This window comes from Dermochelys coriacea, chromosome 8, assembly GCF_009764565.3.
Source record: "Dermochelys coriacea isolate rDerCor1 chromosome 8, rDerCor1.pri.v4, whole genome shotgun sequence".
In the NCBI taxonomy this organism is placed as follows: Eukaryota; Metazoa; Chordata; order Testudines; family Dermochelyidae; genus Dermochelys; species Dermochelys coriacea.
The window spans coordinates 10,130,870-10,157,695 of record NC_050075.1 but is presented as its reverse complement, the minus strand read 5'-3'; the positions used below and the strand labels follow the sequence as shown (position 1 = coordinate 10,157,695).

At 43.0% G+C, this 26,826-nt stretch overlaps 1 protein-coding gene across 3 annotated transcripts in view; it reads left to right on the top strand.

Moving 5' to 3' along the window:
• The window catches only part of SPOCK1 (SPARC (osteonectin), cwcv and kazal like domains proteoglycan 1), a 513,799-nt gene that overhangs the window by 324,830 nt on the left and 162,143 nt on the right, over nt 1-26,826 (top strand). For all 3 annotated transcript variants that reach the window (XM_038413766.2, XM_038413765.2, XM_043490486.1), the window contains one exon: nt 6,303-6,435. In XM_038413766.2, coding sequence (XP_038269694.1) covers nt 6,303-6,435 — 133 coding nt within the window. The remainder of the gene's footprint in view (nt 1-6,302; nt 6,436-26,826) is intronic.

The following is a 26,826-nucleotide window of genomic DNA, read 5'->3' as shown; positions in this document are numbered from 1 at the left end:
GATTATTATCTGAAAACCATCCTTCCTCTCTAGATTGGACTGCTCACTAGTCCTTCTTGTCTTTCGTTTAGATCAGGGATGGGCAAACTTTTTGGCCTGAGGGCCACATCTGGGAATAGAAATTGTATAGTGGTCCATGAATGCTCACGAAATTAGGGTTGGGGTGCAGGAGGGGGTGAGGGCTCTGGCTGGGGGTGCAGGCTCCAGGGTGGGTCCAGAAATGAGGAGTTCATGTGCAGGAGGGGGCTCCAGGCTGGGGCAGAGGAGTGAGGTGTGTGGGGCTCCAGCTGGGGGTGCGGGCTCTGGGCTGGGGGTGCGGTTCAGGGGCTTTGGGTGCAGGAGGGTACTCTGGGCTGGGGTTCAGAGGGTGGGAGGTGGATCAGGGCAGGGGGTTCGGGCACAAGAAGAGGCTAAGGGGTGCAGGCTCCAAGCGGCGCTTACCTCAAGCAACTCCCAGAAGCAGCAGCACGTCCCCCTTCTGCCTCCTACATGACGTGCAGCCCAGCGGCTCTCCACGCTGCCCTGTCCGCAGGTACCACCCCTGCAACTGGTTCCTGGCCAATGGGAGCTGCAGGGGTGGCACTTGGGGTGGGGGCAGCATGCAGAGCGGAGGCCCCTGGCTGCCCCTATGTGTAGGAGTTGGAGAGGGGGACATGCTGCTGCTTCCAGGAGCCTCATGGAACAGCCCCTGACCCCGCTCCTTGGCTGGAGTGCCAGAGCAGGGCAAACCCAGACCCTGCTCCCCATTGGGAGCTCAAGGACCAGGTTAAAATGGCTGGTGGGCTGGATCCAGCCCGCAGGCCATAGTTTGCTCCACCCCGGTTTAGATATTGTAAATCAGAGGAGCCCAATGTTTCACTTTGTATCAACAATTCCATTTATAGATTGTTTAGTCTTTTTTATTATTTATTTAAACAAAACACGATTTGCAGTTTGGTCACTAGTCAATTCTGTGATTTCTTAGACCACACATAGTGTTACATAGTCTGAGAGTGAAGGAGAATTGTAGGATGTCCATCTGCCTCTGGTGACTTTGTTCCTCTCATTGTAGCCCAAACCAATTTAGTCTCTTCTTTCCCAAGTGAAAGCTGTATAGGATTTTGAAAATAATGTATGTGCAGTTTGGAATGATGTTTAAAATGGGCTAAAACAAATAGCAGCTCCCTATAATCTATAGAAATGAGTTTGGACCAGATGTACTTTAGTTTTTGCTTTGGCAAAACCATAATTATCAGGGATTTGCCTTTCCAAAGTCCAAGCCAAGATCACTTTTGGTTTTGGAGTCATATCTCACAAGAAACAATAAAAGGCTCCCACAGGCAGCCACGATAAGAAAGCGTATTTATTTAAGTTTCTTAAGTTAGAATTATTTTAAATGTATCTATCCATTACCTTAAGTACAATACACAACATCTATAAAGTCCAGACATATACAATTGGGATCATTGTGCACCACCCACGCACAACTCAGCCATGATGAGATTCTTCCCTCTGATCCACTCGCAGCTACTCAGTCCAACATCCCCCCCCCATACATGTACATGCACATGCACTGGAAGAGGTTGAAAAAATAAATGGGCTTTTCATTGTGACCTAAAGGTCAACAAACTTGGGCTTTGATGGACCAGAGTTAGTGGGAATTTCAAAGTCAAGTACCACTCACCAAAAATTACTCTGTATCCTCTCTAAACCTGGAGTTTGGCAGCTCAAGCACCTCAGGTGATCTTGGCTGGCGCAACACAGGAGAGAGGTAGTCTCTAAAGCAGACAGGTCCGAAGTGCGTTAGAGCATCAAAGTTTACAATCAAAACCTTGGATAGCACCTGAAAGAGAATCAGAAGCTAATCCCAATTGCCCAACATGAGTGAGAGTCGCCACTAAGTAAGCAGGGCTGACACATTCTGCACTAGCTGGTGGTGTGACTCCAAGCAGAGTTTATTATATGCATCCAGCTTTGATTCCAATGTGACTTCTAAGAAGCTCTAGATGCATTAATGGGATAAAGAGAGGAGTTGGATCAAACGTGTGAATGAATTGCAGCCAGAGAGAAGGTGGAAAGGAGCAGAGTCGAAGAATGCAGCATGGCAAGGCATGAGATGCAGTCACCCCTCAGCCTGAATCAGAACTAGTTCAGCCTGGAGACTGGCAGACAGCTTGGAAGCTGCTCAAAGGCGAGAAGAGTGCATGGTCTGTTCATCTTCCATTACTGCTCTGCACATGGCTTCTCACATCAGTGACATGGAGACTGTTTAAGGGTGCAGAGTACACAGGACATGTCCACACACAAAGGGCAGCTGGACATTGCCAAGCAAGGCACGAGATTTGTGTTTCCAGAGCGTGAGTCCAACCATACACACCATACAGATCCCTGCTGCTGTGGCAGCTGAATGAGTCATGAAATAGAGGCTCTGGATATGCATTTATATGAACAGGTCCTGCACCATGCAAACACCAAACAGCCTTGTATGAAAGACAACTGAGTGTTACCCAGATGATACTGTGTGTGTGTGTGTGTGTGTGTGTGTGTGTGTGTGTGTGTGTGTGTGTGTGTGTGTACAGTGGGTACCTTTGACATCTTGATATTTATTCTTCTCTTAGTTAAATTTACCGCAGCATTTTCAGTGTCATTCACCATTCCAAATAGAGGTGATACGTCAAAAAGTGCAGCACACGTACATACCATGGTGCAGGAAAGCCAGAATTTTAATTGTGCCAACTGATTGAAAGGCCATATGTACATGGGGTGGAAGCCCTGTGTCAGGGAAAGGAACCCTAGTTCAACTGGTAATTGGTATCGACATGGAGGAAAAGGACAGGTTGATTTGTAAGTTGAGATGCTCCATTGAATCCATCCTGTTTGCACTTTATAAATCTGACCACTCTGCTTCCTGTGGCTGTCTAGATTGGAGATCACCATGCTAGCATGTGGAGAGCCCTGTCTAGTCACCGCAGGGTACAGTAAAACTCTTCCTGCTGTGGGTGGCCGTGCAGAGTCTGTGGATCACGGTGCTCTCTGGGGAGAGATGGGGAATGGAATTCCTCCTGTTGCTGTATCTAACTCCGTGCGTGTGTGTGCGTGCGCGCACTGGGGCTGCAGTGTACAGCTTCATCCACAGAAAACGTTTTCCCTTCCTCCCTCCTCTGTCACTCTGCACCTTATATCACTCCCCCAAATTTTCTCCCCATTCCAAAGGGCTTACGTAGACAACGTACTCTGCCCCTGCTTCTATCCCAGACCTGTAGCTGCTGCCGCTGCGCAAATTACTGCTTCTTGCAAAAGTGACAGTGGCCTCCAATGGGTCCAAAAGCTTGCTAGATTTTTCTCATGAGATTTTGGCCATCTTGTCTGGAGCTGGATTTTTCTTCCCCAGACACACAGTTTTGGATCCATGGCCAGTCAGATTTGGATGTAGGGCTTCAGAACTGAAAGATCTGTAATCTCTGGGAGCTGGCAGTCAGAGGATTTGGATTGTTAGTAATAGTAACTCTAGCATATAAAATTGAATGCACTTATCAAGAGACGAAAGTTGCCCTATATATTGAGGGCTTCTTCAAGATTACAGGGGAATTCTGACTTTGACCACAGGCTCCAATTTTTGAGGTCTTATGACATGGTGATGGGGTTCTTTCTGTGGACACTTGCTTCCTAATAGCACTATTTATCATTGTGATAAAGGTTAGACTAGAAGAAAACTTGAGCTGAAATGAAAGAATAGAATTTTTATTATGTTAACAGCTGAATGTAACATTACATCAGAATTTGTATTGTGTAGCAAATTGCAATCTGTAGTGAAATTGCTTTAAAAATGTATCCATATATATTTCTCTAGAAGTGTGATAAAGTCATTCAGTGGTACTCTGAAATGCATTTGTAGCTAAACTGCTTGATGATATATTTTATATTATGCTGTAAGGACAAAGCAGTCGGATGATGGTTATTTTTCTTCGTGTTTGCAATGAAGTCAATGTCTTTCGCTAGTAAATGTTTTGATGCCTGAAAGAGAAGAACTTATCTGTATGGTGAACATGGCTTGTGGTTAATGAAAAAAAGCATGTTATTAGCTTACTACTGTATGCTAATGATAATAGCACCATAACAATGTGTTTTCAATAGATTTAATATAATGCCTGAAAATACTGGTCAGGCTTGGAAATACACAGTGTTACGGTGATATGGGCTCTTCAAGGATAGTGGGGGATTATGAGGGGGATTCTGGAGAGCCTTCTCCAAACAAACATTTTTAATGATGAAAGAAGAATACTTGAGTTGCTGTGGATTCATTTGTTGTGTTGTAATGAATGGAGTGGAGTGACATGCTGGATTTTCATAACATGAGTCTGAAGTTTCACACCTGATTTTGCATCCACACTAGTAAGCCGACTTTTGAATGCACTTTTACCATATATACACACGTTACACATTCACTTCCACATGACTGAATAGCCATCTGTATAGCCACATGCACAAGGAATGCCATTTTGGAGGGATTCCCACATGTGGTAGGTAGCATGCAAAGATAGTTATAGAACTGAGTGTCTGGTTTCTAAAAATCAGGTCCTGAAACCTGAAAGTGAATTAGAAAAAAATCTAATATTGTTAAGAGCTAAATTCAAGCTACACACCAAGCTGGAGTCCTGTCTCTGTTTTGCAAAGAATGCCATTCCAACAGAATACTGAGTGACATCCCTTACAGCCAATCAAATACAAGACAGAACCATTATGCTATTCTGATTGGCAGACGTGACCAGAGGCCAGGACCCTGACTTTCAGCACTGCTGAAAAATGGTTATTTCTTTTTTTGGGTGCCACATATACTCCATACTACTTACTGGTAATGTAAATTAGTACAATACTCAAGACATTTCATCATAATAGGAAAGTGAAGCTATTGATCTGCATTTTTAGCAATCAATTGCATTTATTGGGTGTTAATCTTATCTTTTGGAGATCTATGTTAAAATCCAAAGATTTCATACACATTTTTGAAATGCTGTAACTGAGTCTCCCACAGTTTTGGGAAAGGTATTTTATATAGAAAGTTTATAAATTTATATAAAGGAAAGGAAGGATGACAGTGATATAATCTCTCGAGATTGTTCTAAATTCTTCACGAATTTCTTGATCCAAAAATAACATACATTGCAAAGTTGATATGAAGGGAAGATAGAAGCAGATGTCACTACATGTGCAGAGCAAAAATTGGTTGGGTGATCTTAATTGCATGTCCATACTTTCAAATCTTTCATGTAAACTGCAGCATTTCTTTAGGGATTTTTGCCTATAAGTAGTTGTTAAACACTTTGATCCTGAACTCCATCTTAACAATTGTATTTAAGAAGTTTCTCATTGTTTATCATTTTCTGGAAAGCTGGAACACTTAAAATCAACTCTGCCACTGACTGACTTAATATATGACTTTGTGTAAATCATTTAACTTCTCTGGGGCAGATTTTGGAAACCTGTCATCCATTTCATGAACACAAAGTTTGCAGGCAGAATTTGTGATTTAGATGTGCATTTACGTGATTTGCAAGTGCAATCAGGTACACAGATGTCTAAAAAACTGTCAGTTACATAAGCAATTACTTGTTGGCACAAATATAGGGACCCAAATAAGGCAGGGGCTGAAAATTGGGTCTTCTGTGTCACCATTTCTCCAAATACAAGATGGAGATGATGATGATCGTATTTTCCGGCCATGTAGGAATGTTGCAAGGATTAGCTATATTACATTTGTAAATAAGGTTTTTTGAAGTTATAAAGTAAAATATAGCAGCTAAGTGTCATTAATGTAACAGTAAAGTATATTAATTATAGATTGAAAGAGAGCTATTTATTGTGGAGGCATTGTAGAGGGTATGTTATAATTTTCCATATTATGGGGTTCAGAGTAGCAGCTGTGTTAGTCTGTATTCGCAAAAAGAAAAGGAGTACTTGTGGCACCTTCGAGACTAACAAATTTATTTGAGCATAAGCTTTCGTGAGCTACAGCTCACTTCATCGGATGCATTTGGTGGAAAATACAGAGGGGAGACAGAGGTCTCTGTATTTTCCACCAAATGCATCCGATGAAGTGAGCTGTAGCTCACGAAAGCTTATGCTCAAATAAATTTGTTAGTCTCTAAGGTGCCACAAGTACTCCTTTTCTTTTTGCATATTATGGGGGCTAGGAGCTATATTTAATTTTCAGGGTTTTTTAAATGAATACAGTAAATAAACAGGATTTGATTGACTAAGAGAAGTTCTCATGCTCTTGTTTTTCACGCTCGTATCCCAAGACTGATATTTTTTTTGTTTTGCAGCCTTTGGCAAAAGAAAGGAAATCTGGCCCCGAAACATTGGATTGGACCAGCCAATTTAGTCAAGTGCAAGCCATGTCTGGTGATGCATGCCAGCCCTGTCTGTGGTTCTGATGGACATACTTACACTTCCAAGGTAAATTCGCTTTACAGTCAGAAACTCTGTCTGCAAGGGCCGCCCAGGTTGTAATGTGGAGAGGTTCTATTTGTAGCAAGCAAATCGTATTAAAACAGTTTGTAGAAACCGGTGCTAAGACCACATATTTCTGTATATTAAAAATGCTGATGATTTTATAATTATGATATTTGGGGAAACACCAATGTGTAATTGAAAATCCCCATTTCTGGAACCTCTGAGTCGATATTGTCTTATATTTGCTCTTTCCCCGATGCACTAGATCATTTCTTTCATCGTATGGTTAGATAACAAAACCCTTGGTATAGTTCTCACTGCCAGCTTTGTCCTCAGACGAGCAATGTCACTCTGAGATGGATTTCCTGTTGCGTGGATAACATATTACAGTTCACTTAAGTCATAGTTTTAACATTCTTGTGTTCCATAAATAGCATACATTATAGCTGAGAAAAAAGTACTCCCAGAACCCAGCAGGTATAAATTGGCCCAGTGTTATATTGACAATATGATTGCCTTAGGGCTTGTTTCAATAAAAGAAACCAGCTCCACAACCATGTTTAATTCAGCAGTCCAAATCGCATGCTGTTGTTATTAAGCCTTCTTTGTTGGTACAATGCCGTGCTCTATATTTATATATCATGCTCCTGGCATGGGGAATTATGTCTTGGGAATGTCTCTAATGTCTTTAGGGATAGATTCTGCTCTACTAACAGCCAGAATAAGGCTTGACAGCCAGTAAAACTACCTTTAAAAGTTTCAAGATGGCCCAAAAGATGTAGGAAAATAAAATGCTCAGTAGCAGAAAGTTCTGGAACATATCAGAAGCGAGCAAGGCAGGGTAGTTTGGGTCAGTAACACTAATTCTTGTGCTCTTGCTGCTTCTGCAGGTAAAATACTCCATCCTTAAATATAGATAGATACAGACATTAGCACATGGCTGTGGCTCATCCATTTAAACTCCTGTTTTATTTGAGCAAAAAGATCCCCATAGCCAACAGAAAATAATAGCAGAAACTTTCCTTTCTGTCTTGACCCGCATCCATGTACTAGTAAAGAATGAATGCTATGAACTATGTACTGAACATGTCACTTTTAATATCTATTATCCTCCTTAAGTTTGTGAATCATGAATGACAACCAAGACAGTATTTTCTCATCATCAGTGTTTGGCCTTGGGCAAACCTTGAGCTGGTTTGAAATTGCAGTCAAACGACTGAAATACATTTCTATTGCTGCCTGCCATGTCCCAGTTACTAGTCTTTTCCCCCAAATAACTATACATGACTCCCTGATTTCTCCTTTCCCCTCCACCCCAGCTCCCTGCCTCCCAAAACAGGTTTTCGTGTTACTTTGATGTTTATCTTTCCCTCCTCCTCTTAGCCCTTTGGAACATGATCAGATAGAACAAATCGGTAAGTCAGTAGTAAGTGGTTTCCTTTGTATATTCAGTCACACTATTTCACTGGCTCAGCATACCTGCATCACTCAGCCTGAGGACTGGACCTCTTAGCTGATCCCCCTCTGATTTTTTTTATTGTTAATGCCCAATACTTTTTGATCCAAAACCACTGATGTTATAAATTCATCAAAATGTTGCAACTAAGCTGTGAACCTAAGGGCTGAAATGAAGGTATCAAATGACACCAATTGTTGAATGTTCTTCTCTGGAGGACCTACCTCTCACTAGTCTCCTTCTGTTATGAGCGATATGCATCAGACTCATGAATAAGCAACCCTGGCTCATCTTGATCTATTATCTATTTATATATAAATTGCTCAAGTCCCTGGAGTGGTAAGATATTCAGCTGCATTTTTTGGTCAGACTTTTCAAATGCACCAACTACTGTGCAGTGTAGCATGAATTTCTGCTTAAAAGTTTTCCAGTTATTGTCAATATTACCTACCATTTGCTGGGGAACTGTAGGTTTTGATTGCTTTCATTGTAGTGTAGCACAGAAGTCTTATCTTTTTCTCATGTTGCACATTTGTAGTTGCTTTTCTTTAGAACTCCTTTGGATTGAAGCCTCTCCTGGCACCATGTAATGATCAGTAATCCCTGAACAGCCATGTCAGCCCCAGCAGCCAAATGCTTTCATGCTTGACCTTTATTAAACAAGTAACAGATCCGTTGTAGTAACAATTTTCTGCAATAGCTCTTTGCAGTATGTTGTAAGAATATATAGCTGAAATGCCTCTTGCAATACAGTGCATATCATTACGGTACCCAGCAGAGCACTGTGGCTTCCTGCCTTCACTACAAGTGTCCCAATAAAAGCTTTGATCAGTTTCCTTTTTAACAAGAGCTACCTTTTGGCAAGTTTACTTTAGATCTGGTTGAAAATCGGAATTTCCATCCTGTGGGAAATTCTGATATTTTGACATCTGTTTTCATCTTGAATCAGGAAAGAAAAGATGAAATATTGAAATCTTTCTTGGAACAGAAAGAGGTGAAAAAAATGGATTCAGAAATGTTGAAACAGTTCAACATTAATCTTTGTGCCCCATAGCTGCTACCATTCCTCATGGGAGATGTAGTTCTGATGCGACATGTTCTCTGGTCTGTGTAATGCAGAAGGTCAAACTACATTATCATTGTGGTCTTTGCTGGCTTTAAAATCTAGAGAAAGACTGGGAGTCATTTCAGTTCTAGAGAAAACTCCTGGGTGATCCCTCCTTTCATATTGTAGTGGCAGAACCTCTCTCTAAAGCGCAATGGATCTTGAAATTATGGCTCGATTTTTTCAAAAGCACTGAAAGGTCAACTCTCTTATTACCTTTAATAGAATGGGTGGGTGCTCAGCACCTCTGAAAATTAGGCCATTAATTAAGAGCAATGCCTTCTGTCAGCCATTAGGACCATCAATGTGTTAGATGGATGTTTTCTTTAGTGTTCCCACACATTAGTTTGAAGGGTCTGAACTGCAGAATCCTGTTTCACAGAGTAGGCTCTGTCTTAGGGTTTTATATTGTTGCCCATTGCTGTATATCTGAGGATCTTCCAAGTAAAATCACTAGCAATAGCGAAGTCCTTAATGGACTTCATGGAGTCTCTGGCACATCTCCCTTTATAGGATCTGAACTCTGTTTGGAGTAGGGTGTTTGATTTTGATTTTTTTTTAAATATTAATGTACTTTGGGGGGGTTTTCTCTTTGTTTTGTTTCAGTCAGGGTTTGGGGGTTTTTTTATTGGGTGGAAAAGAGAATGCGAGTACCATTTTTATGGTTGAAAGGCCTTTTCAAAGAGGAAAGTTTTGCAGCCTTTCCTAAAGACTCGCCTAATCTCCCCTGGAAGTTTGTTGAACAGTTGGAATACGTTCCCATTAGTTTTCCCAGATTCCTTATATTTTTTTTCTTTTTGGATACCTAATAGAGAAGTTGTATATATTTTTTCTAGCTTTCTAAAGTATCCTGTTCTTAGGGTACTTCCTTTAAGGAGCATAAATTAAATAAGCATGAGTGAAGCCATTTCAATTTTTAATTCCTTTTAGTTACTCATAGTTCCGAGATTATCCTGCACTCAATCACAGAGATTGAGATTTCATTTTGAAATCAGTTGGCTATAGGCCTCTTTACCTCCCACTTTCTTGGTGTAGCAACTATGGCAAGTTAAAAGGTTTTAATGATACTTCATAGGGAGCCCCGCTATGGCATCTGCTTCCTAAAGTAGCCACCGTTGCCACATAAATTCCGCTGTTGAGGCTAGAATGCAGGAGCTAATTTATGGCATGGTCTTTCTGTGGCAAAATGTTATTCAAATATCAGACTTTTTAGGCCCTTGCTATCTTGAGGTTAGCAATTGCAGAACGTCACCAAAGAGAGAAGAATTTCACAGCATAGGAAGACAAGTGTTTTCTGTGAGTAGCAATTGGCAGGTCTTAGCATCTGCCATCACACAGAAGCTTCTGCAGAATCATATAGCTCCACTCAAATCAGCTCCCACGTTTGCTTTCTTAAATAGCTCTTGCATATTAGCAAATTGTACATTAGGGCTCAACTCTAAGGAAAAAATTAAAGTTGACAAGTCTAATGCATAATAATTTTACTGTAATGCACTTGTCACATGTCAAAATCAGGTGCTTTTATAGATTTGGCCTTTATTTCAGCTCTTCGCCATTACAGATTATTTTATTTTCAGCATAATCTTAATAGTTACAAATGACTGCTACAAAACTAAAGGTCAAGTTTAAATAGTCTAACAAATAAAATGTTTATTGTAAGTAACAGGGTTTTTTTTAATGTCTTTGATGAATTAAGAAGAGGGTTGGAGCTACTTTCCTTGAACTCCTTAAGGGGCTTCAGGGCAGTGTTTTCTCTCCTTTCTCCAATAACCGTTCTGACCAAGTAGTTTCTAAAACCACAGTGCTCTTCTTTGGTTCTTTCCTTTCCAGTGCAGTATTATTGGTGAATATTACTACAGGTAGTGTGGATAATCGAGCGTGGACCATGCAAAGACCCCTTCATGTAAGGTGGACATGTAACATTCTGTTCTGTATTTGTGCATATGCGTGCATCTAATGGGCACGCATGCAGTCAGCCCCTTCACAAACTAGTTTGCATAAGTACAATGTCATGTAGGAGGAGATACGGCAAATGAGAAAGTTCGCTATCAAGTTCAAATCTAAAAGACAGAGGACAGCAACTACTTTGGGGACAAAGTCATTTAAAATGAATATCTATTCTGATAACTATGCATAAAGTACAGTTTAGATAAGTTATATAGTTTGTAGTTGGCCTATATTTGTCACTATTGGAATCTGTCCTGGTTGAGTTTGTCACAGTCTTCCCCTTCAGAATACAGTGGATTCTCTGGGACAGGACACAATTTTTGTGCATAGGTCTATGTATCCACTGTGGCTTGAGACAGCTGCATCAAAGCACTTCACCACGGAATGAGGTTATCAATAAACACTCTGTTCAGTGATGTTTGCATGGGGGCTTGTAGGTACCTTGACTCTGAACCGGTGCCAGTTGGGGTGGGGGGAGGGAAATGAATTAAAAGGCAATGATTTTCAAGAAAAGCTGCAGCAATCCCCTCCTATATTTGCAGGAGGAGTAGGAGTGATGTCACCAATTTGCTCTTCCCCAGTTAGAGCATGACTGCTCAGAAAATAATATCCTGACATTAATTTTCCATCCAACAATTGCTCAGGCATGAACCTCCTTTTATAGAGAATTTCATCGAGTTTCTGCACAGCTATGATGGCATACCTTCAAGGTTTGGGATCAGTGTCTAAGGCAGAAATAGGACAACAGTAATTGGTTTGATGGATAGTGACCTTGGACTTAAGTATTTCAGAGAGGTCATAGGGAGGCAGAGTTGATGGAGTTGTCCTTATTTTGTAAAAGTGTCAAGAAGCTTTCAGGCACTCACTTCCAATACATTAATTTAAAAATGTGGTGTTGTTTTTTTAATGTATGCTATTATTAAATGTTGTTAGTCATTCTTGAAAGGGTAATAAAATCTTCCATTCTTATAAACTGGATGACAAAATAATTTAAAGCATTATCACCATATTATTTTGTATACATGATAATACTTAGAAGGTTGCTAACCCTTTACACTCTTCAAAGGGATGTACCAATCGTGGCTACTTCATATAGGAATCGGACTGTTTAACCACAATTGGAAAGAAAATATTTTACTTAAGTTAATGACGGAGCTGGTGATTCATGGAATTGACTCTACATATCCACAATGATCATGAGGGATAGTTGTAAAGAGCTGATCCAAGGAAACACAATTAGAAGTTTTATTGGGCCTACAAAACCCAGGGACCAAGCTGAATATTCTTGAGTGCCATCTTCTGGCACTTTATATTGTTAAGTATTTACATATATACCAACATCTCTCATTACATGAATAGCTAATGTTAACGGAAACTGAGGCTACTATGGACAATGAGGGTAAAAGGAAATTCTTGGCTCTCCACAGCATTGCACTGGAGAGCCAACGGTCTCCATGAAAAGAGTGGAAAAAATCACTAAGGCTAGTTCAACACCAACTGGGACAGACTTTCTCAAGAGCTCGGCACGTGGGTTGCTGAGCTCTTTTCAAAATGTGGTCATGTCACAACGGGAGCTGCTGGGTGCGGGGCACTTTCACAAATCTGCACCTCATTAGGTTCTGAATAGGAGCTCAGTTGTTTTGAAAATCTGTCCCTGGTTGAGGGTGTTGAGCCTTTGCAAATATTTTCCTGAGCTCTTTTGAAAATTTGCTCCTAAGGTTGGCCAAGGCAGTGGTGGCTCATACTGTGTCTACCCACAACCACTGCTGAGGTTCAGGAAGGTGGACTTAGCTCTATTCAGAAAATGAACTTGAAAGTGTTTTTTTCCAGTGCATCTAGTAATTCTTTGGTGCACCCAGATGCCTCAGTGTTTGGGCTGCCACATGTTATGCTCTCCCCCTCTTTGTGTTTGCATTCGCCACAGTATCAACTATGCATTCTGAGGTGTCTTGGGCACACCCTACTATGTGTTAGGTGCCAGAAGTTAAATTATAATAAAGAGGCAGCAGGGCCCAGTACCTACCTCCCCCTGATCCCCACACACATGCTTGCAATGCTAGGGCTCGTTTTTTGGAATAACAGAATCTTATCACAATATCAGCTTCCCCTCATCCTTTCACTCATTGTAAAAAAAGAAATCCATAGACCCAGAAAGATACGATCAGTAAAGACAGAATGCAGTTCTGCTGGGTGCGAGGCTTTATAATATGCAGTATTTTTCCCTCACAATAAAGTTTTCTTTTATAAAGAGAAGCTGCTGTTTTCTGCGTCCAGACTTCTCCAAGGTCCGTTTTATACTCTGACAATTCTTGGCACTTTTGCAGCATCTTCCATTCAGGGTTCTAAATGTTCTTTGCAAATACTAATGAATTAAGCTAGTGAGGTACCTAAGCCCTATAAACAGTATTATGTAATTTGTTAACACTTTTGTCAGCAACACATTAAAAATATAACTGCGTAGCTGTCAGTTTTACAGGAAGTTTAATTAAGCTAGTTAATAAAGTAGTTACCTGAACATGACAATGACTGTACTTAACTAATCAGAAAATGAAAATAAGGGTGATCTTCAATTACAAAATGAACACCTCAATGATTAACAGTCCCTTAAAATATTGAAAGGTACATTGGTATAATTATTATGCTTGTAATTGGGTACATTGTTTTTTGCAAATTTTAATTAAACCGTTGCAAACTAATTAAGCCCATGATCATGTCTCTCTCATTTGAAAATGGAAAAGTCACCTACTGTTGTCATAGCACTAGGTAAATAATTTGATATTAGGGGAAGCAAGAGGCAAATAAGGTTGCTTCCAGAAATCATGAAAATAGAGAAAATAAAACACCAACCAAGATTGGCTAAAATAACCAAACTTTATGTTCTTTCAAAATGTTTTTTTTTTAAATGCTCTCCCTGCAGGCAGTCTCAGAAACACAATTAGTAAATATCTGCGGAGACTTCAGATGTCAGGCGTTTAGCACTATGTGCCTTAGAATTTCATAACCTACCTAGCTGCAGAGTATCATGGAGACTGTTGGGACCAGTAGCCAATTTTCCTTTAGCACAGTATTCTCCCTCACTGATGTTTCTTAGCCAGCAAATGGGCATTGCTGGGTGACACCACTGGTTTTCTGACACTGAACACAACTAGAGCTGAGTGAATAACTGATTTTTTTCAGTTCACTTGCAGTAGCGAAAAAATAAACAGTTGGGCCGAAACAGATACTGACATTTTTTGGAATTTTCAACAAATCAAAAAAGCCAATAACATTTTCATTTGGGGGCAAATGAAACATTTTGTTCAACCTAAAATGCAGTGTTTGGTTTCCAGGCATTTTTTTAACCTTATTGCTTTTTAATAAAAGCAAAGGAAATGATGGTGTAGGGCAGTGGTTCTCAAACTTTTGTATTGGTGACCCCTTTCACATAGCAAGTCTCAGAGTGTGACTCCCCCCTCCACACACAATTAAAATGCTTTTTTATATATTTAACACCATTATAAATGCTGGAGGGAAAGCGGGCTTTGGAGTGGAGGCTGACAGCTCGCATCCCCGCCATGTAATAACCTTGCAACCCCCTCAGGTGTCTCGACCCCCAGTTTGAGAACCCCTGGGTGGAGTCATGAAACCAAAGGAGGAAGTACTTCTCTTGTACTCAGTGGTTTTGCACTCACCAAGGAAGGGAGAGATCTGGGTTGAACTTGCTGCTCCAGAATGGAGATTTGAACCTGGGTCTCCCACATTCCAGCTGAGTGGCTTACTCACTGTATGGGCTGGGGGCACCAGCAGCTCTTCATCCTCAATTGTTTTGTGAATGGCACCTAACTCCCCTTCTGAATCTAGCCTGAAAATGTGTTTGGCGAATTCCTGTCAGTTTTGGTCAACCCAAAACTGCATATTTCAATAAGTAAACTCTTTGTTGGAAAAATTTCACTCAGCTCTAAACATAGTGCCTCTGGAACACCAGCACCAGGGCTAAAGGTAGGGCTAGGGCCTCACCTGGACAAAGAGTTGGATAGAGTTCTCTATCAATGAATAATTTAAAAAAAAAATAAAGCACAGAGATTAGTAAGGGGACAGGGAAAGAAAGTTAGTGAGAGTGAAGCGTTGGTGGGAAAGAATCAAAGCAAACTGAGGAAGAGAAGATAAAAGATAAAAAAGCCCAGTCTCTCTGTTTCCCATGCTTTGTTTGGGGATAAAAGAGAATTTGTTGGTGGGAAATAGTTCAGCCCTCTGTTTTTCTTCTGCAGTTCTTGTTCTGTTCTTCTTAGTTCTCAATCTTGCTTTTGAAAGGCCAAGCGTCACCAAATTGTCAGGCCTCAGGAGACCTGAGTTCCATTCCTGGCTCTGCTATATGCCTGCTGGGTGACCTTGGGCAAGTCACGTCCCTTTGCTGTGCCTCAGTTTCCCCATCTCTAAAACACGGATAATGACATTGATCTCCTTTGCAGAGGTGTTTGAGATCTACTGAGGAACAGTGCTATATAAGAGCTAGGTGTTAATATCCATCTTTTTTTATTGCACTCATCCGGATAGTATTTAAGGCAGCACAGACTTGCACATGGAAGTCTATAGTGGGCTTCATGCAGTCTTCTGGTCCTCACGCTGAGCTGGTTGAAGAATATTTGATGGAACAGTTATAAAAAGAAAAAGAAGCAGTTTCACTGAAATCAAAATTTGTTGCTTTTGAGGGGAAAAAGTCTAAAGGAATCATTTTGACTTTCTTGTTTCATTTCAATGGGGTTGAAACATTAAATTTCTATAAGGTAAAATATTTTGTTTTGGCTTTGTTTCAATTAGTTTCTTTTTTAACTTCTCTATAATAAAATATTAAATATACTATATGTAACAAATACATAGCTATAATATAAACTTAATGTTTTAATGTAATATAAACATCTAAGTGAAATGAATCAAAAGGATAAGGTTGAAACAGAATGTTTACCTTACCGAAACATTTTTATCTTAGCAAAGCAATTTGCTGTTATCAGAACAAGTTTCAATAGGCTCAGATTTCAATTTTTCAGAGTTTTAATTTTGTGGGGAATTTTGAAAATTTGGCTTTTCATTCTGAGTTGGAACCCCCAAAAATTAGAAATGTCAGAATTTTCAATAAAATGAAAACTCTGAAAAATTTTCATTTGAGACTATTGAAGCCTGTTTTGATATCAACAAGTTACTTTGTTTAGATAAAAGCATGTTTTGATAAAGTAAACATTTCATTTCAACTTTAACCGTTTGATTCATTTATTTAGACTTTTACATTATATTAAAATACTTCCCCTACCCAGACTTCTGGTAGCTCTGCTTGGAGGATACAGAAAGTTATAGAAAGAGGAGGGTTCCCCACCCCCCACCTTTTCAGTTATGCTGGAATATCTATATCAAAAAGCAGGGTCTTGCAATGTGTCCTAAAATGGGTCACGCTTTTGACAAAAGCCTCCTACTCTAAGGTAGGCAAAATCCCTATTGACTGACTGTGGGAATTTTGTCTGAGTAAGGAAAGGACTGCAGGGCTAGATCAGATATTTCCTGACTTCTAACCCAGGGAGAGCTTTACACACACTCTGCCCCTGGCCTTTTCTGTTGCATTATTTGTGCTCAGCGAGGGCCTGATCCTACCCCCACTTACTTTAAGTGGGACTTTTTCTACTAACTTCAGCAGGTTTTGGTTTGTGCTCCTAATGACCCAGCAAAGCACTATTCAGAAGTTGGCAGGCCAGCTTCAATCCTGGAGTTAATGAGGCATCCTCCCCATTTAGTTGAATGGTCGCAGCATTCCCTTACTTCAGCAATTAGAGTTACGAGTTTCAGTAACACTCAAGCATTGGCCTCACTTTGGTCCCATTTAAATCAATGGTAAAACTCCAATTGACTTCAGTGGGAGAAGAGTTAAACCAATGCTGACTGCTTTTAGAAACCCCAGCTCTGGCCTACTGTTTCTCTCTCTATAGGTAAAGCCACATGGTCTAGAGGAATGAGCAGAGAACTGGGAATTCTCATCCTGCAAAGCATTGGATAGCATTAGTCAAGGAATGGATTTCCAAAGGCAGAGATTGCACTTAAGCGCCATTTGTGCCTTTGAAAATATATCCCTTAACCAACCTGAATGTCCTTGTTGGTGAAGTGGACCAGGAACTCCCTGTCTGTCAAGGTGTGGAGAGATTGAGAGGATGAAGTGGACAATGTCTGTACCGCATTGTGCTCAGTTTGAAGCACTCTATAGAAGTGCTAAATAATAATGGATTTACTTGCCCCTAGTTTGTATTTGCTGTTGGGGGGCAGGGAGTGATTTTGTTCCTAAACCTCCTTGGCATTTATTGGACCAGGTCGCTTTAGTTGTTCTGCAAGGCATGCATTAGTTACATTTTGTTGGGCATCCAGAGGCCTTTGAACACGAGGTGCCATATAAATTAAAAAGCAAGTTGCTGCTGTTATTATTACTCAAGATTGGAGACCTCCTACATTCAAGCCTTTGAACACGAGGTGCCATATAAATTAAAAAGCAAGTTGCTGCTGTTATTATTACTCAAGATTGGCGACCTCCTACATTCAAGCCTGTTAAAACAAAGGGAAAAGTCACGCTCTGAGAACACTATAAGTCGGGCATAGCTACAGATGGGCCACAGTCCGCCCATTTAGAATCCAGGCCCACTCCCTAGCTCCAGCTCGGCTCTGGCGGCAGCACTAGCCCCACCCAGACCAGGAGGATACCACATGCCCGGTGCACACACCCCCAGCCCAACTGGATGGGGAGGGACTAGGGTGACCAGGTGTCCAGTTTTTGATTGGAACATCCAGTTGAAAAGGGACCCTGGCAGCTCCAGTCAGCACCACTGACCGAGCCATTAAAAGTCTGGTTGGCGGTGCTGTGGAGCTAAGGCAGGATAGTTCCTACTTGTCCTGGCACCGCGCTGCGCCCTGGAAGCATCCAGCAGGTCTGGCTCCAAGGCGGCGGGCCATGGGGCTCCATGCGCTGCCTCTGCCCCGAGCACCGGCTCCAAGCTCCCATGGGCTGGGAACAGCGGCCAATGGAGCTGCGGGGCAGTGCCTGCAGAGAGAGCAGCGTGCAGAGCTGCCTGGCCTTGCCATCTAGGAGTGGATCTGCTGGCTGCCTCCAGGGTGCTGTGTGGAGTCAGGACAGGCAGGAAGCCTGCCTTAGCCCCACTGCGCTGCTGACCAGGAGCCACCTGAGGTAAGCCCATGCACCAATCCCCTACCCCAACCCTGAGCACCCTCAACCCGGCCCCCTCCTACCTACCAAACCCCTCAGCCTGCACCTCCACAAAGCCCTCACCCCCTCCTGCACCCCAACCCTCTGCCGCGCCCCGTGAAAGTGAGTGTGGGTGGAGAGTGAGCCTCCCAAGCGCGGGGAATGTGTGACTAAGGCAGGGCTCTTGCATGCGGGGCTAGGGTCTTCCGTTTCGTGTGCTTATGAAAGTTGCAACCCTAGAGGGACAGCAGCCGCGGGATGAATTTTCACACACCTGAGCAACGTAGCTAAGTCTACCTAAGTTTAAGGTCTAGATGAGGCCTAAGTCAATGCTGCCCTTCCTCTGATCTTATCTGTTTGTTCCTGGCTACACCTGATTGCTCAAACAGTGGGCCTTTTTGTCTTTCAAAAGAGCCTCTGGCCAACTGTTTGTTTATGATCAAAGACAATGCCATGTAAACAATTCAGAGAAAGATAGTTTGGAAAAATGTTGACTCAGACTGTAATAAAATATGTACGTTACATTTTACACCATAAACAAATGTTACCATCACTGTAGTTTACAGTATCTTCATTCATACAAGCAAATAAATCCTGCAAATTACGCAGCGTTGGCTCCTGGCTGTTTTTCATTTCTAGTTTAATTAGTTTGTGCAGAGATCAGGGTGTTGCCTGTGTTAAAAGGGCCAGATTCTAATCTCGCACCAGAGAGAATTTAGAGCAGTTCGATTTATACCGGTATGATGGAGAGCAGACTTTGACTCTCAGCCTGTTGAAATAAAGCCAAAGTCCATTTAAAAAAAATTCTTCAGTGAAATTGGAGGCTGAAAATCAATGTAAAATAAAGATGCTCCAGGCCAAATCCGGGAGTCCCCATTCAGCATAGAGTCATACTGAAGGCTACATGTACGGGATATTGAGGTGTTGGTAGGAATCAAGAGAACATCACATTCTCAAGAACCCACAGCAGAACCTTCCGATCAGTCGTCTCCCAGGGATATGTTCACGCGTGTATTTGAAATCCTAGTGTAACTCCTTGGGTTAGAGAGCCTGGCCCCTTTAATTTTTTTTCCTGGCTGCGGGGGGATGGGGAGCAGTGGGAGAGAGGAGGAAAACTTGAGGTAGGGTCTGGAGCTGGAGAGAGGGCTGCAGCAAGCAGGCCCTTGCAAAGTAAAGCAGCAGAGAACCTGCCTAAAGCCTGGGAAGGACAGGGCGGCCGATCAGGGACACCCCAGGACAGGAGCCAGAAGAAGCACTGTGCCAGGGAGAGATCGCCCGAGAAGGACAGGCCGGAGCTGGACCCAGTATCACTGCTGACCAGAGCTGCATGGGGCCGTGAGTACTGGGGCTTGTAACTCTGCACTGGATATAAGGAGGGAGGCTGCTAACTAGTTAAGTGGGAAGGTTGTCGCTCTGTGCGGCTTTGCAGAGAGCGGCAGAAGAGGGCCCCGGAGGGGTTTGTTGGGGAAAGTTCACTGGCGCCAAAGGCAACCAGGAGCACCCAAGACTCAGCACTGGACGGGAACTTGGCTCAGGACTCCTGAACTCTGTGTGCAGACCCATTGCTCGGCATCTGCCCTGTCAGACTGTGCTACCCCTGGGCCTGTGGGGCCTTGGTTTGGATGCAACCCTGTTCTACTGCTCACTCCTATGCTTCCCCTTGTTGGTTTTCTCCTCTCATCCCTCTATAAATAAATACCTCCCTTTGTTATATCCATTGTACTTTTCCGGTGGGTGGGTGTGTTCCCTCTGGGGGGTTTGGAACAGGTGCCCCCGGGGTGGAAGGGATTTTTCCTGCTGCATTCCTGCACATGCCTTCTCTTGGCCAGAGCAGACTCCATCTTGGCCATGAGGGCACTAAAGTTGCACTAGAATTATAAAATAGGTTTTTATTTGTGCCGGCGTACCCAAACAAGTGGCTTTCTGTCTTCTGTGCTCATCTCACAAAGCCAAGGTGGAAATGAAGCCATCCTGGACAATCAGATCTGAGTCTCCTCAGGCTGGAGCTAAGCTCTGTGTAATTGTGAAGTAGATGAGGCTATGGGAATGAGTGACTTTTTAATCATGCATACAGTGTCAACATATGCAACAATTTCCTGAGCCTTCCTTTTGTTTGCGGGGGAGAGGGAGGTTCATTTTTCTGCTATTTTCTGGAGTTGGAGTAGCTTTTGTGCACTTTATCACCTGCATTGATTTGTCCATTACCTGAAAAAAACAATTAAAATACCCACCTCCCCTCCCACCTTGACAGTAATGTGAGTTTGAGTCACCACCAGAAATTGCCATCCTGTAGGCACCTGTAAGTTGTGTGTATTCTTCTGCCTGGCCCAATACCGTGCCCATAAATAAACAGGTGTTCTTCAGATTTTTCAGTTAGCCTCATATACATTATATGAAGAGAGAGAGAAAGAGCTAGGGATCACTGGAGTTTAGAAGATCTATTAGTTTTTCTACTGCCAGAGAGCTGTCGTCTTGATGATGTGTGTTAATGTCCAGCATTGTCTAACATCTCTGTGTCCTTACAAAAATAAAAAGTTGCAAAGTTAGAGCAATTTTTTTCAAAAAAAAAAAACTGTTTATTTTTGAGCCAGGACATCTGCTCAACCTACCCAGGAGGCTTCTGCAATCAATCAGCATACAGGAAGGCAGTGATGTTTTTTACTGGGCAATTCCTAGTCTTTCATGTTGCAAGACTTGACAGTGCTATTAATTCATCAGAAGATACTGTGAAGTAGAAGGTGATGGTCTGTCTGCAAATACACTTGCTGACATTGCTTTACTCTTTGCAAAGGAAGAGAAACTTCAATTCTTAATACAAATCTTGTTAACTTCTTGTTCTGAAAATGCACATTTGCTGCATGCTGTTGGTCTGCACGAAACTCTAAGAGAAACCAGAACCCTTTTGTATTCTTCCAGCCTGGGTCCTGCTTTCACTCTCAGCCTCCTGATCATGGGCCTGGATAAATTGTCCTTACTGTGTTTTGCTCAGGTGACTCCCCACTGTTGGAAAGGTGGCAGACATGGATATTCGGCCTCCAGCTTTGTTCACATCCTGCACAAGAAAAGAGAGGAGTAGAGTCAAGTGCATTTTGGGGAGCAGGGTGTGGGCAGAGCTCCACTTGGCCTGATTTTCTGCTAGTGTGGATCCCTGCTACTCCACCTTCTGCTGGGGCCAGATGGCTAAGGCTTAATGACCTTATCTTCATACAGGGCGTTGCCACAAGGGAGATCTGATCCTCACTGGGACCCTTGGGTGCCGCCACAATACAAATAACAATTATAAAGTAAGGACTTTGGGATTCGAGCTACTGTTTCTAAAATGCTTTCTGCAAATACTAGTGTAATATCTGAGCTGAATGGGGCATCACCTTTTGGAACCTGGGTTTTTTAATCAGATTCCTACTTGGGTTGGGAGGGAAGAGGAGTTCAGGGCCTAAAAAAGCAAAAATGAGAGTGGAGAGGTCAAAGTGCAAACTGGGATGGGACAGTGGTGCTCAAAAGGATGCGTGTGTGTGCACTTGTACAGTACCTTCAAATGCAGTTTAAACCCATCCATGAATCCTGGATGTTATGTTTCCTGCACAACCTGATGACTGCGTGAACAAGCAGAATCATTACTGATCTCTAATCAGTGGGCATGTCAGAAGAGGAAGGAAGTAGTCACAATAATCTGTTTGTCAATTAAAGCATTTGTGGATTGTCACTAGACAAAACTGATATGTCTCATACAGCATATGTAATAGGGATAATCATATGCAGAAATTTTTTCAAAAGTAAATCCAATGGATTGACAATAGGAAACTATCCAGGTATACTTCATATCAATTTTTAATCAGCACTGTTTTAATTGCCTGGTGGGAGGGTTGAAACTAAATTGATCCTGTTGAAGTTTGTTTTCCTCCATGTGCATTCTTCTTTGATAGACAACTGCTTATGAGTTCTGGTAACAACTAAGACATTTGTTTGGAAATAATATGCATGTAAGGAGTTGCAAACAGATACAAATGGAGAAGTTGCAGTGGGGAAGGTCTAGGTTAGATATTAGGAAAAACTGTTTCACTAGAAGGGTGGTGAAACACTGGAATGGGTTACCTTGGGAGGTGGTGGAATCTCCACCTTTAGGGGTTTTTAAGGCCCGGCTTGACAAAGCCCTGGCTGGAATGATTTAGTTGGTGTTGGTCCTGCTTTGAGCAGGGGATTGGACTAGATGTCCTCATGAGGTCTCTTCCAACCCTAATCTTCTGTGGTTCTAAGTGAGGTTAAATTTGAAAATTTCCTTCTAAATAGTAAAGTGTTTGTCAAAAGCTCCATCTTCAAGTTGTATGAAGTCACATCGATCATGTGATAATGCCAGCCAGCCTAGTAGCGACCCAGAAATATTGATCTCCCTTTTGGATGTGTCTACATTGCAGATGGGAAGTGTGATTCCCAGCGCCAGTAGACAGACTTACACGAGCTTAGTTCAAGGTAGTGCACTAAAAATAGCAGTGTGGTTGTTGTGACACTGGTGGCGATTTGGGCTAGCTGGTCAAATCCAAGGCCACCCAACCCCCTGGGTCTGAGTTCAGCCAGCTAGTCTAAGCCACGGTCTGTGCTGTGTTATCCACACTGCTATTTTTAGTGCACTAGCTCAAGCTGAGCTCATGCAGGTCTGTCTACCGCAATGGGAATCATACCTCCCAAGTGCAATGTATACATACCCTCTCTGACCCTGTCTATCAAATCGGTGTATTCCCTGAGGTAAGTGGGAAAGCGGGATACCGGGAGGAAGCACAGGCAGGAATGTCTGTGAGGGGAGGGCTCCTGCCTCATACTGGGAATGAGGGGCGATCAACAGGTTATCTCAAGTGCTTATATACAAATGCACAAAGCCTTGGAAACAAGCAGGGAGAACTGGAGGTCCTGGTGATGTCAAGGAATTATGACGTGATTGGAATAACAGAGACTTGGTGGGATAATTCACATGACTGGAGTACAGTCATGGATGGTTATAAACTGTTCAGGAAGGACAGGCAGGGCAGAAAAGGTGGGGGAGTAGCACTATATGTAAGGGAGCAGTATGACTGCTCAGAGCTCCGGTACGAAACTGTGGAAAAACCTGAGTGTCTCTGGATTAAGTTTAGAAGTGTGTGCAACAAGAGTGATGTCATGGTGGGAGTCTGCTATAGACCACCGGACCAGGGGGATGAGGTGGATGAGGCTTTCTTCCGGCAACTCACGGAAGCTACTAGATCGCATGCCCTGATTCTCACGGGTGACTTTAATTTTCCTGATATCTGCTGGGAGAGTAATACAGCGGTGCATAGACAATCCAGGAAGTTTTTGGAAAGCGTAGGGGACAATTTCCTGGTGCAAGTGCTAGGGGAGCCAACTAGGGGGAGCGCTTTTCTTGACCTGCTGCTCACAAACCGGGTAGAATTAGTGGGGGAAGCAAAAGTGGATGGGAATCTGGGAGGCAGTGACCATGAGTTGGTTGAGTTCAGGATCCTGACGCAGGGAAGAAAGGTAAGCAGCAGGATACGGACCCTGGACTTCAGGAAAGCAGACTTTGACTCCCTCAGGGAACAGATGGCCAGGATCCCCTGGGGGACTAACATGAAAGGGAAGGGAGTCCGGGAGAGCTGGCTGTATTTCAAGGAATCCCTGTTGAGGTTACAGGGACAAACCATCCCGATGAGTCGAAAGAATAGTAAATATGGCAGGCGACCAGCTTGGCTTAATGGTGAAATCTTAGCGGATCTTAAACATAAAAAAGAAGCTTACAAGAAGTGGAAGGTTGGACATATGACCAGGGAAGAGTATAAAAATATTGCTCGGGCATGTAGGAAAGATATCAGGAGGGCCAAATCGCACCTGGAGCTGCAGCTAGCAAGAGATGTCAAGAGTAACAAGAAGGGTTTCTTCAGGTATGTTGGCAACAAGAAGAAAGCCAAGGAAAGTGTGGGCCCCTTACTGAATGAGGGAGGCAAGCTAGTGACAGAGGATGTGGAAAAAGCTAATGTACTCAATGCTTTTTTTGCCTCTGTTTTCACTAACAAGGTCAGCTCCCAGACTGCTGTGCTGGGCATCACAAAATGGGGAAGAGATGGCCAGCCCTCTGTAGAGATAGAGGTGGTTAGGGACTATTTAGAAAAGCTGGACGTGCACAAGTCCATGGGGCCGGACGAATTGCATCCGAGAGTGCTGAGGGAATTGGCGGCTGTGATTGCAGAGCCCTTGGCCATTATCTTTGAAAACTCGTGGCGAACGGGGGAAGTCCCGGATGACTGGAAAAAGGCTAATGTAGTGCCCATCTTTAAAAAAGGGAAGAAGGAGGATCCTGGGAACTACAGGCCGGTCAGCCTCACCTCAGTCCCTGGAAAAATCATGGAGCAGGTCCTCAAAGAATCAATCCTGAAGCACTTAGAGGAGAGGAAAGTGATCAGGAACAGTCAGCATGGATTCACCAAGGGAAGGTCATGCCTGACTAATCTAATCGCCTTTTATGATGAGATTACTGGTTCTGTGGATGAAGGGAAAGCAGGATGTATTGTTTCTTGACTTTAGCAAAGCTTTTGACACGGTCTCCCACAGCATTCTTGTCAGCAAGTTAAGGAAGTATGGGCTGGATGAATGCACTATAAGGTGGGTAGAAAGCTGGCTAGATTGTCGGGCTCAACGGGTAGTGATCAATGGCTCCATGTCTAGTTGGCAGCCGGTGTCAAGTGGAGTGCCCCAGGGGTCGGTCCTGGGGCCCGTTTTGTTCAATATCTTCATAAATGATCTGGAGGATGGTGTGGATTGCACTCTCAGCAAATTTGCGGATGATACTAAACTGGGAGGAGTGGTAGATACGCTGGAGGGGAGGGATAGGATACAGAAGGACCTAGACAAATTGGAAGATTGGGCCAAAAGAAATCTAATGAGGTTCAATAAGGATAAGTGCAGGGTCCTGCACTTAGGATGGAAGAATCCAATGCACCGCTACAGACTAGGGACCGAATGGCTCGGCAGCAGTTCTGCGGAAAAGGACCTAGGGGTGACAGTGGACGAGAAGCTGGATATGAGTCAGCAGTGTGCCCTTGTTGCCAAGAAGGCCAATGGCATTTTGGGATGTATAAGTAGGGGCATAGCGAGCAGATCGAGGGACGTGACCCTCTATTCGACACTGGTGAGGCCTCATCTGGAGTACTGTGTCCAGTTTTGGGCCCCACACTACAAGAAGGATGTGGATAAATTGGAAAGAGTACAGCGAAGGGCAACAAAAATGATTAGGGGTCTAGAGCACATGACTTATGAGGAGAGGCTGAGGGAGCTGGGATTGTTTAGTCTGCAGAAGAGAAGAATGAGGGGGGATTTGATAGCTGCTTTCAACTACCTGAAAGGGGGTTTCAAAGAGGATGGCTCTAGACTGTTCTCAATGGTAGCAGATGACAGAACGAGGAGTAATGGTCTCAAGTTGCAATGGGGGAGGTTTAGATTGGATATTAGGAAAAACTTTTTCACTAAGAGGGTGGTGAAACACTGGAATGCGTTACCTAGGGAGGTGGTAGAATCTCCTTCCTTAGAGGTTTTCAAGGTCAGGCTTGACAAAGCCCTGGCTAGGATGATTTAACTGGGACTTGGTCCTGCTTTGAGCAGGGGGTTGGACTAGATGACCTTCTGGGGTCCCTTCCAACCCTGATATTCTATGATTCTATGATTCTATGATTCTATTTTTAGTTTGTTTCCATTTGATCTTACATTGCTCAGTCAGAAACCATTTACAAATTGTTTCCAGACCGTTAGGAGCTTGGGTTCGCACAGCCAGGTTCCTTTGTCATTATCGTGTTTTGTCAGTTTCTAGATCTATATTTTTATTCCTGAACCTGTTATTTTTTCCATAGTTGTGCTTATTCACCATTGCAAGGTTTTAGTTGTCAATGCAAGATCACAATGCTTGAGGAACAGAACAATTTCTCCGTATCATACTTCTTGAAGTAAATGGTGAATCATTAGGCGAACCATTTTAGTATTCTGAGCATTGTGATACAGCATGGCCAGAGAGCAGCAGGAGAGTGTTAGAAGGGAGCCTTATTCCCTGTAGAGGGAAGAAAGTTTGCTATAGATTGAAGCCAATTAGAGCACCTGAAGCCAGTCACCTGATTTAAAAAACAAAACAAAACCCTGCTTCAGTCAGACAAGAGGAGGAGTTGAAGCAGAGTGGATTGGTGTTGGAGCAGAGAGCAGTTTGGAGGGAAGCAGAGGAGAGTTTGGAGAAGTTCTGCGGTGGGCTAAGAAGACCAAGACCCTAGGTAAAGGGACACCTGGTTTGTGTAGAGGGAGGGCAGGAAACCCCACAAGCTGAAGGGCAGGAGAGGGAAGTAGCCCAGGGGAAGGAACCACTAGTTCAAGTGGTTTACCGCTATCCTTAGGGCACCTGGGCTGGGACCCGGAGTAGAGGGCGGTCCCTCCCTCTCCTCCTCAAGGAAACTAGTGGGGCAGTTAATACCCCAGTTCAGGGGCAACAAATGGTGCCCTAAACCCTCCCCAAGAAGAGAAAGCACGAGACCCATCATAGTAGTGCCAGCAATTTGCCACACGAAAACTCAAATCTTACCTAGAAAATTCTGCAATATACCAATACAAAAATAATATCCTCCAGATTTTCAATAAGGAAGCATTATCATTGAGTAAGTAGAGAAGGAGGTGCAGTTT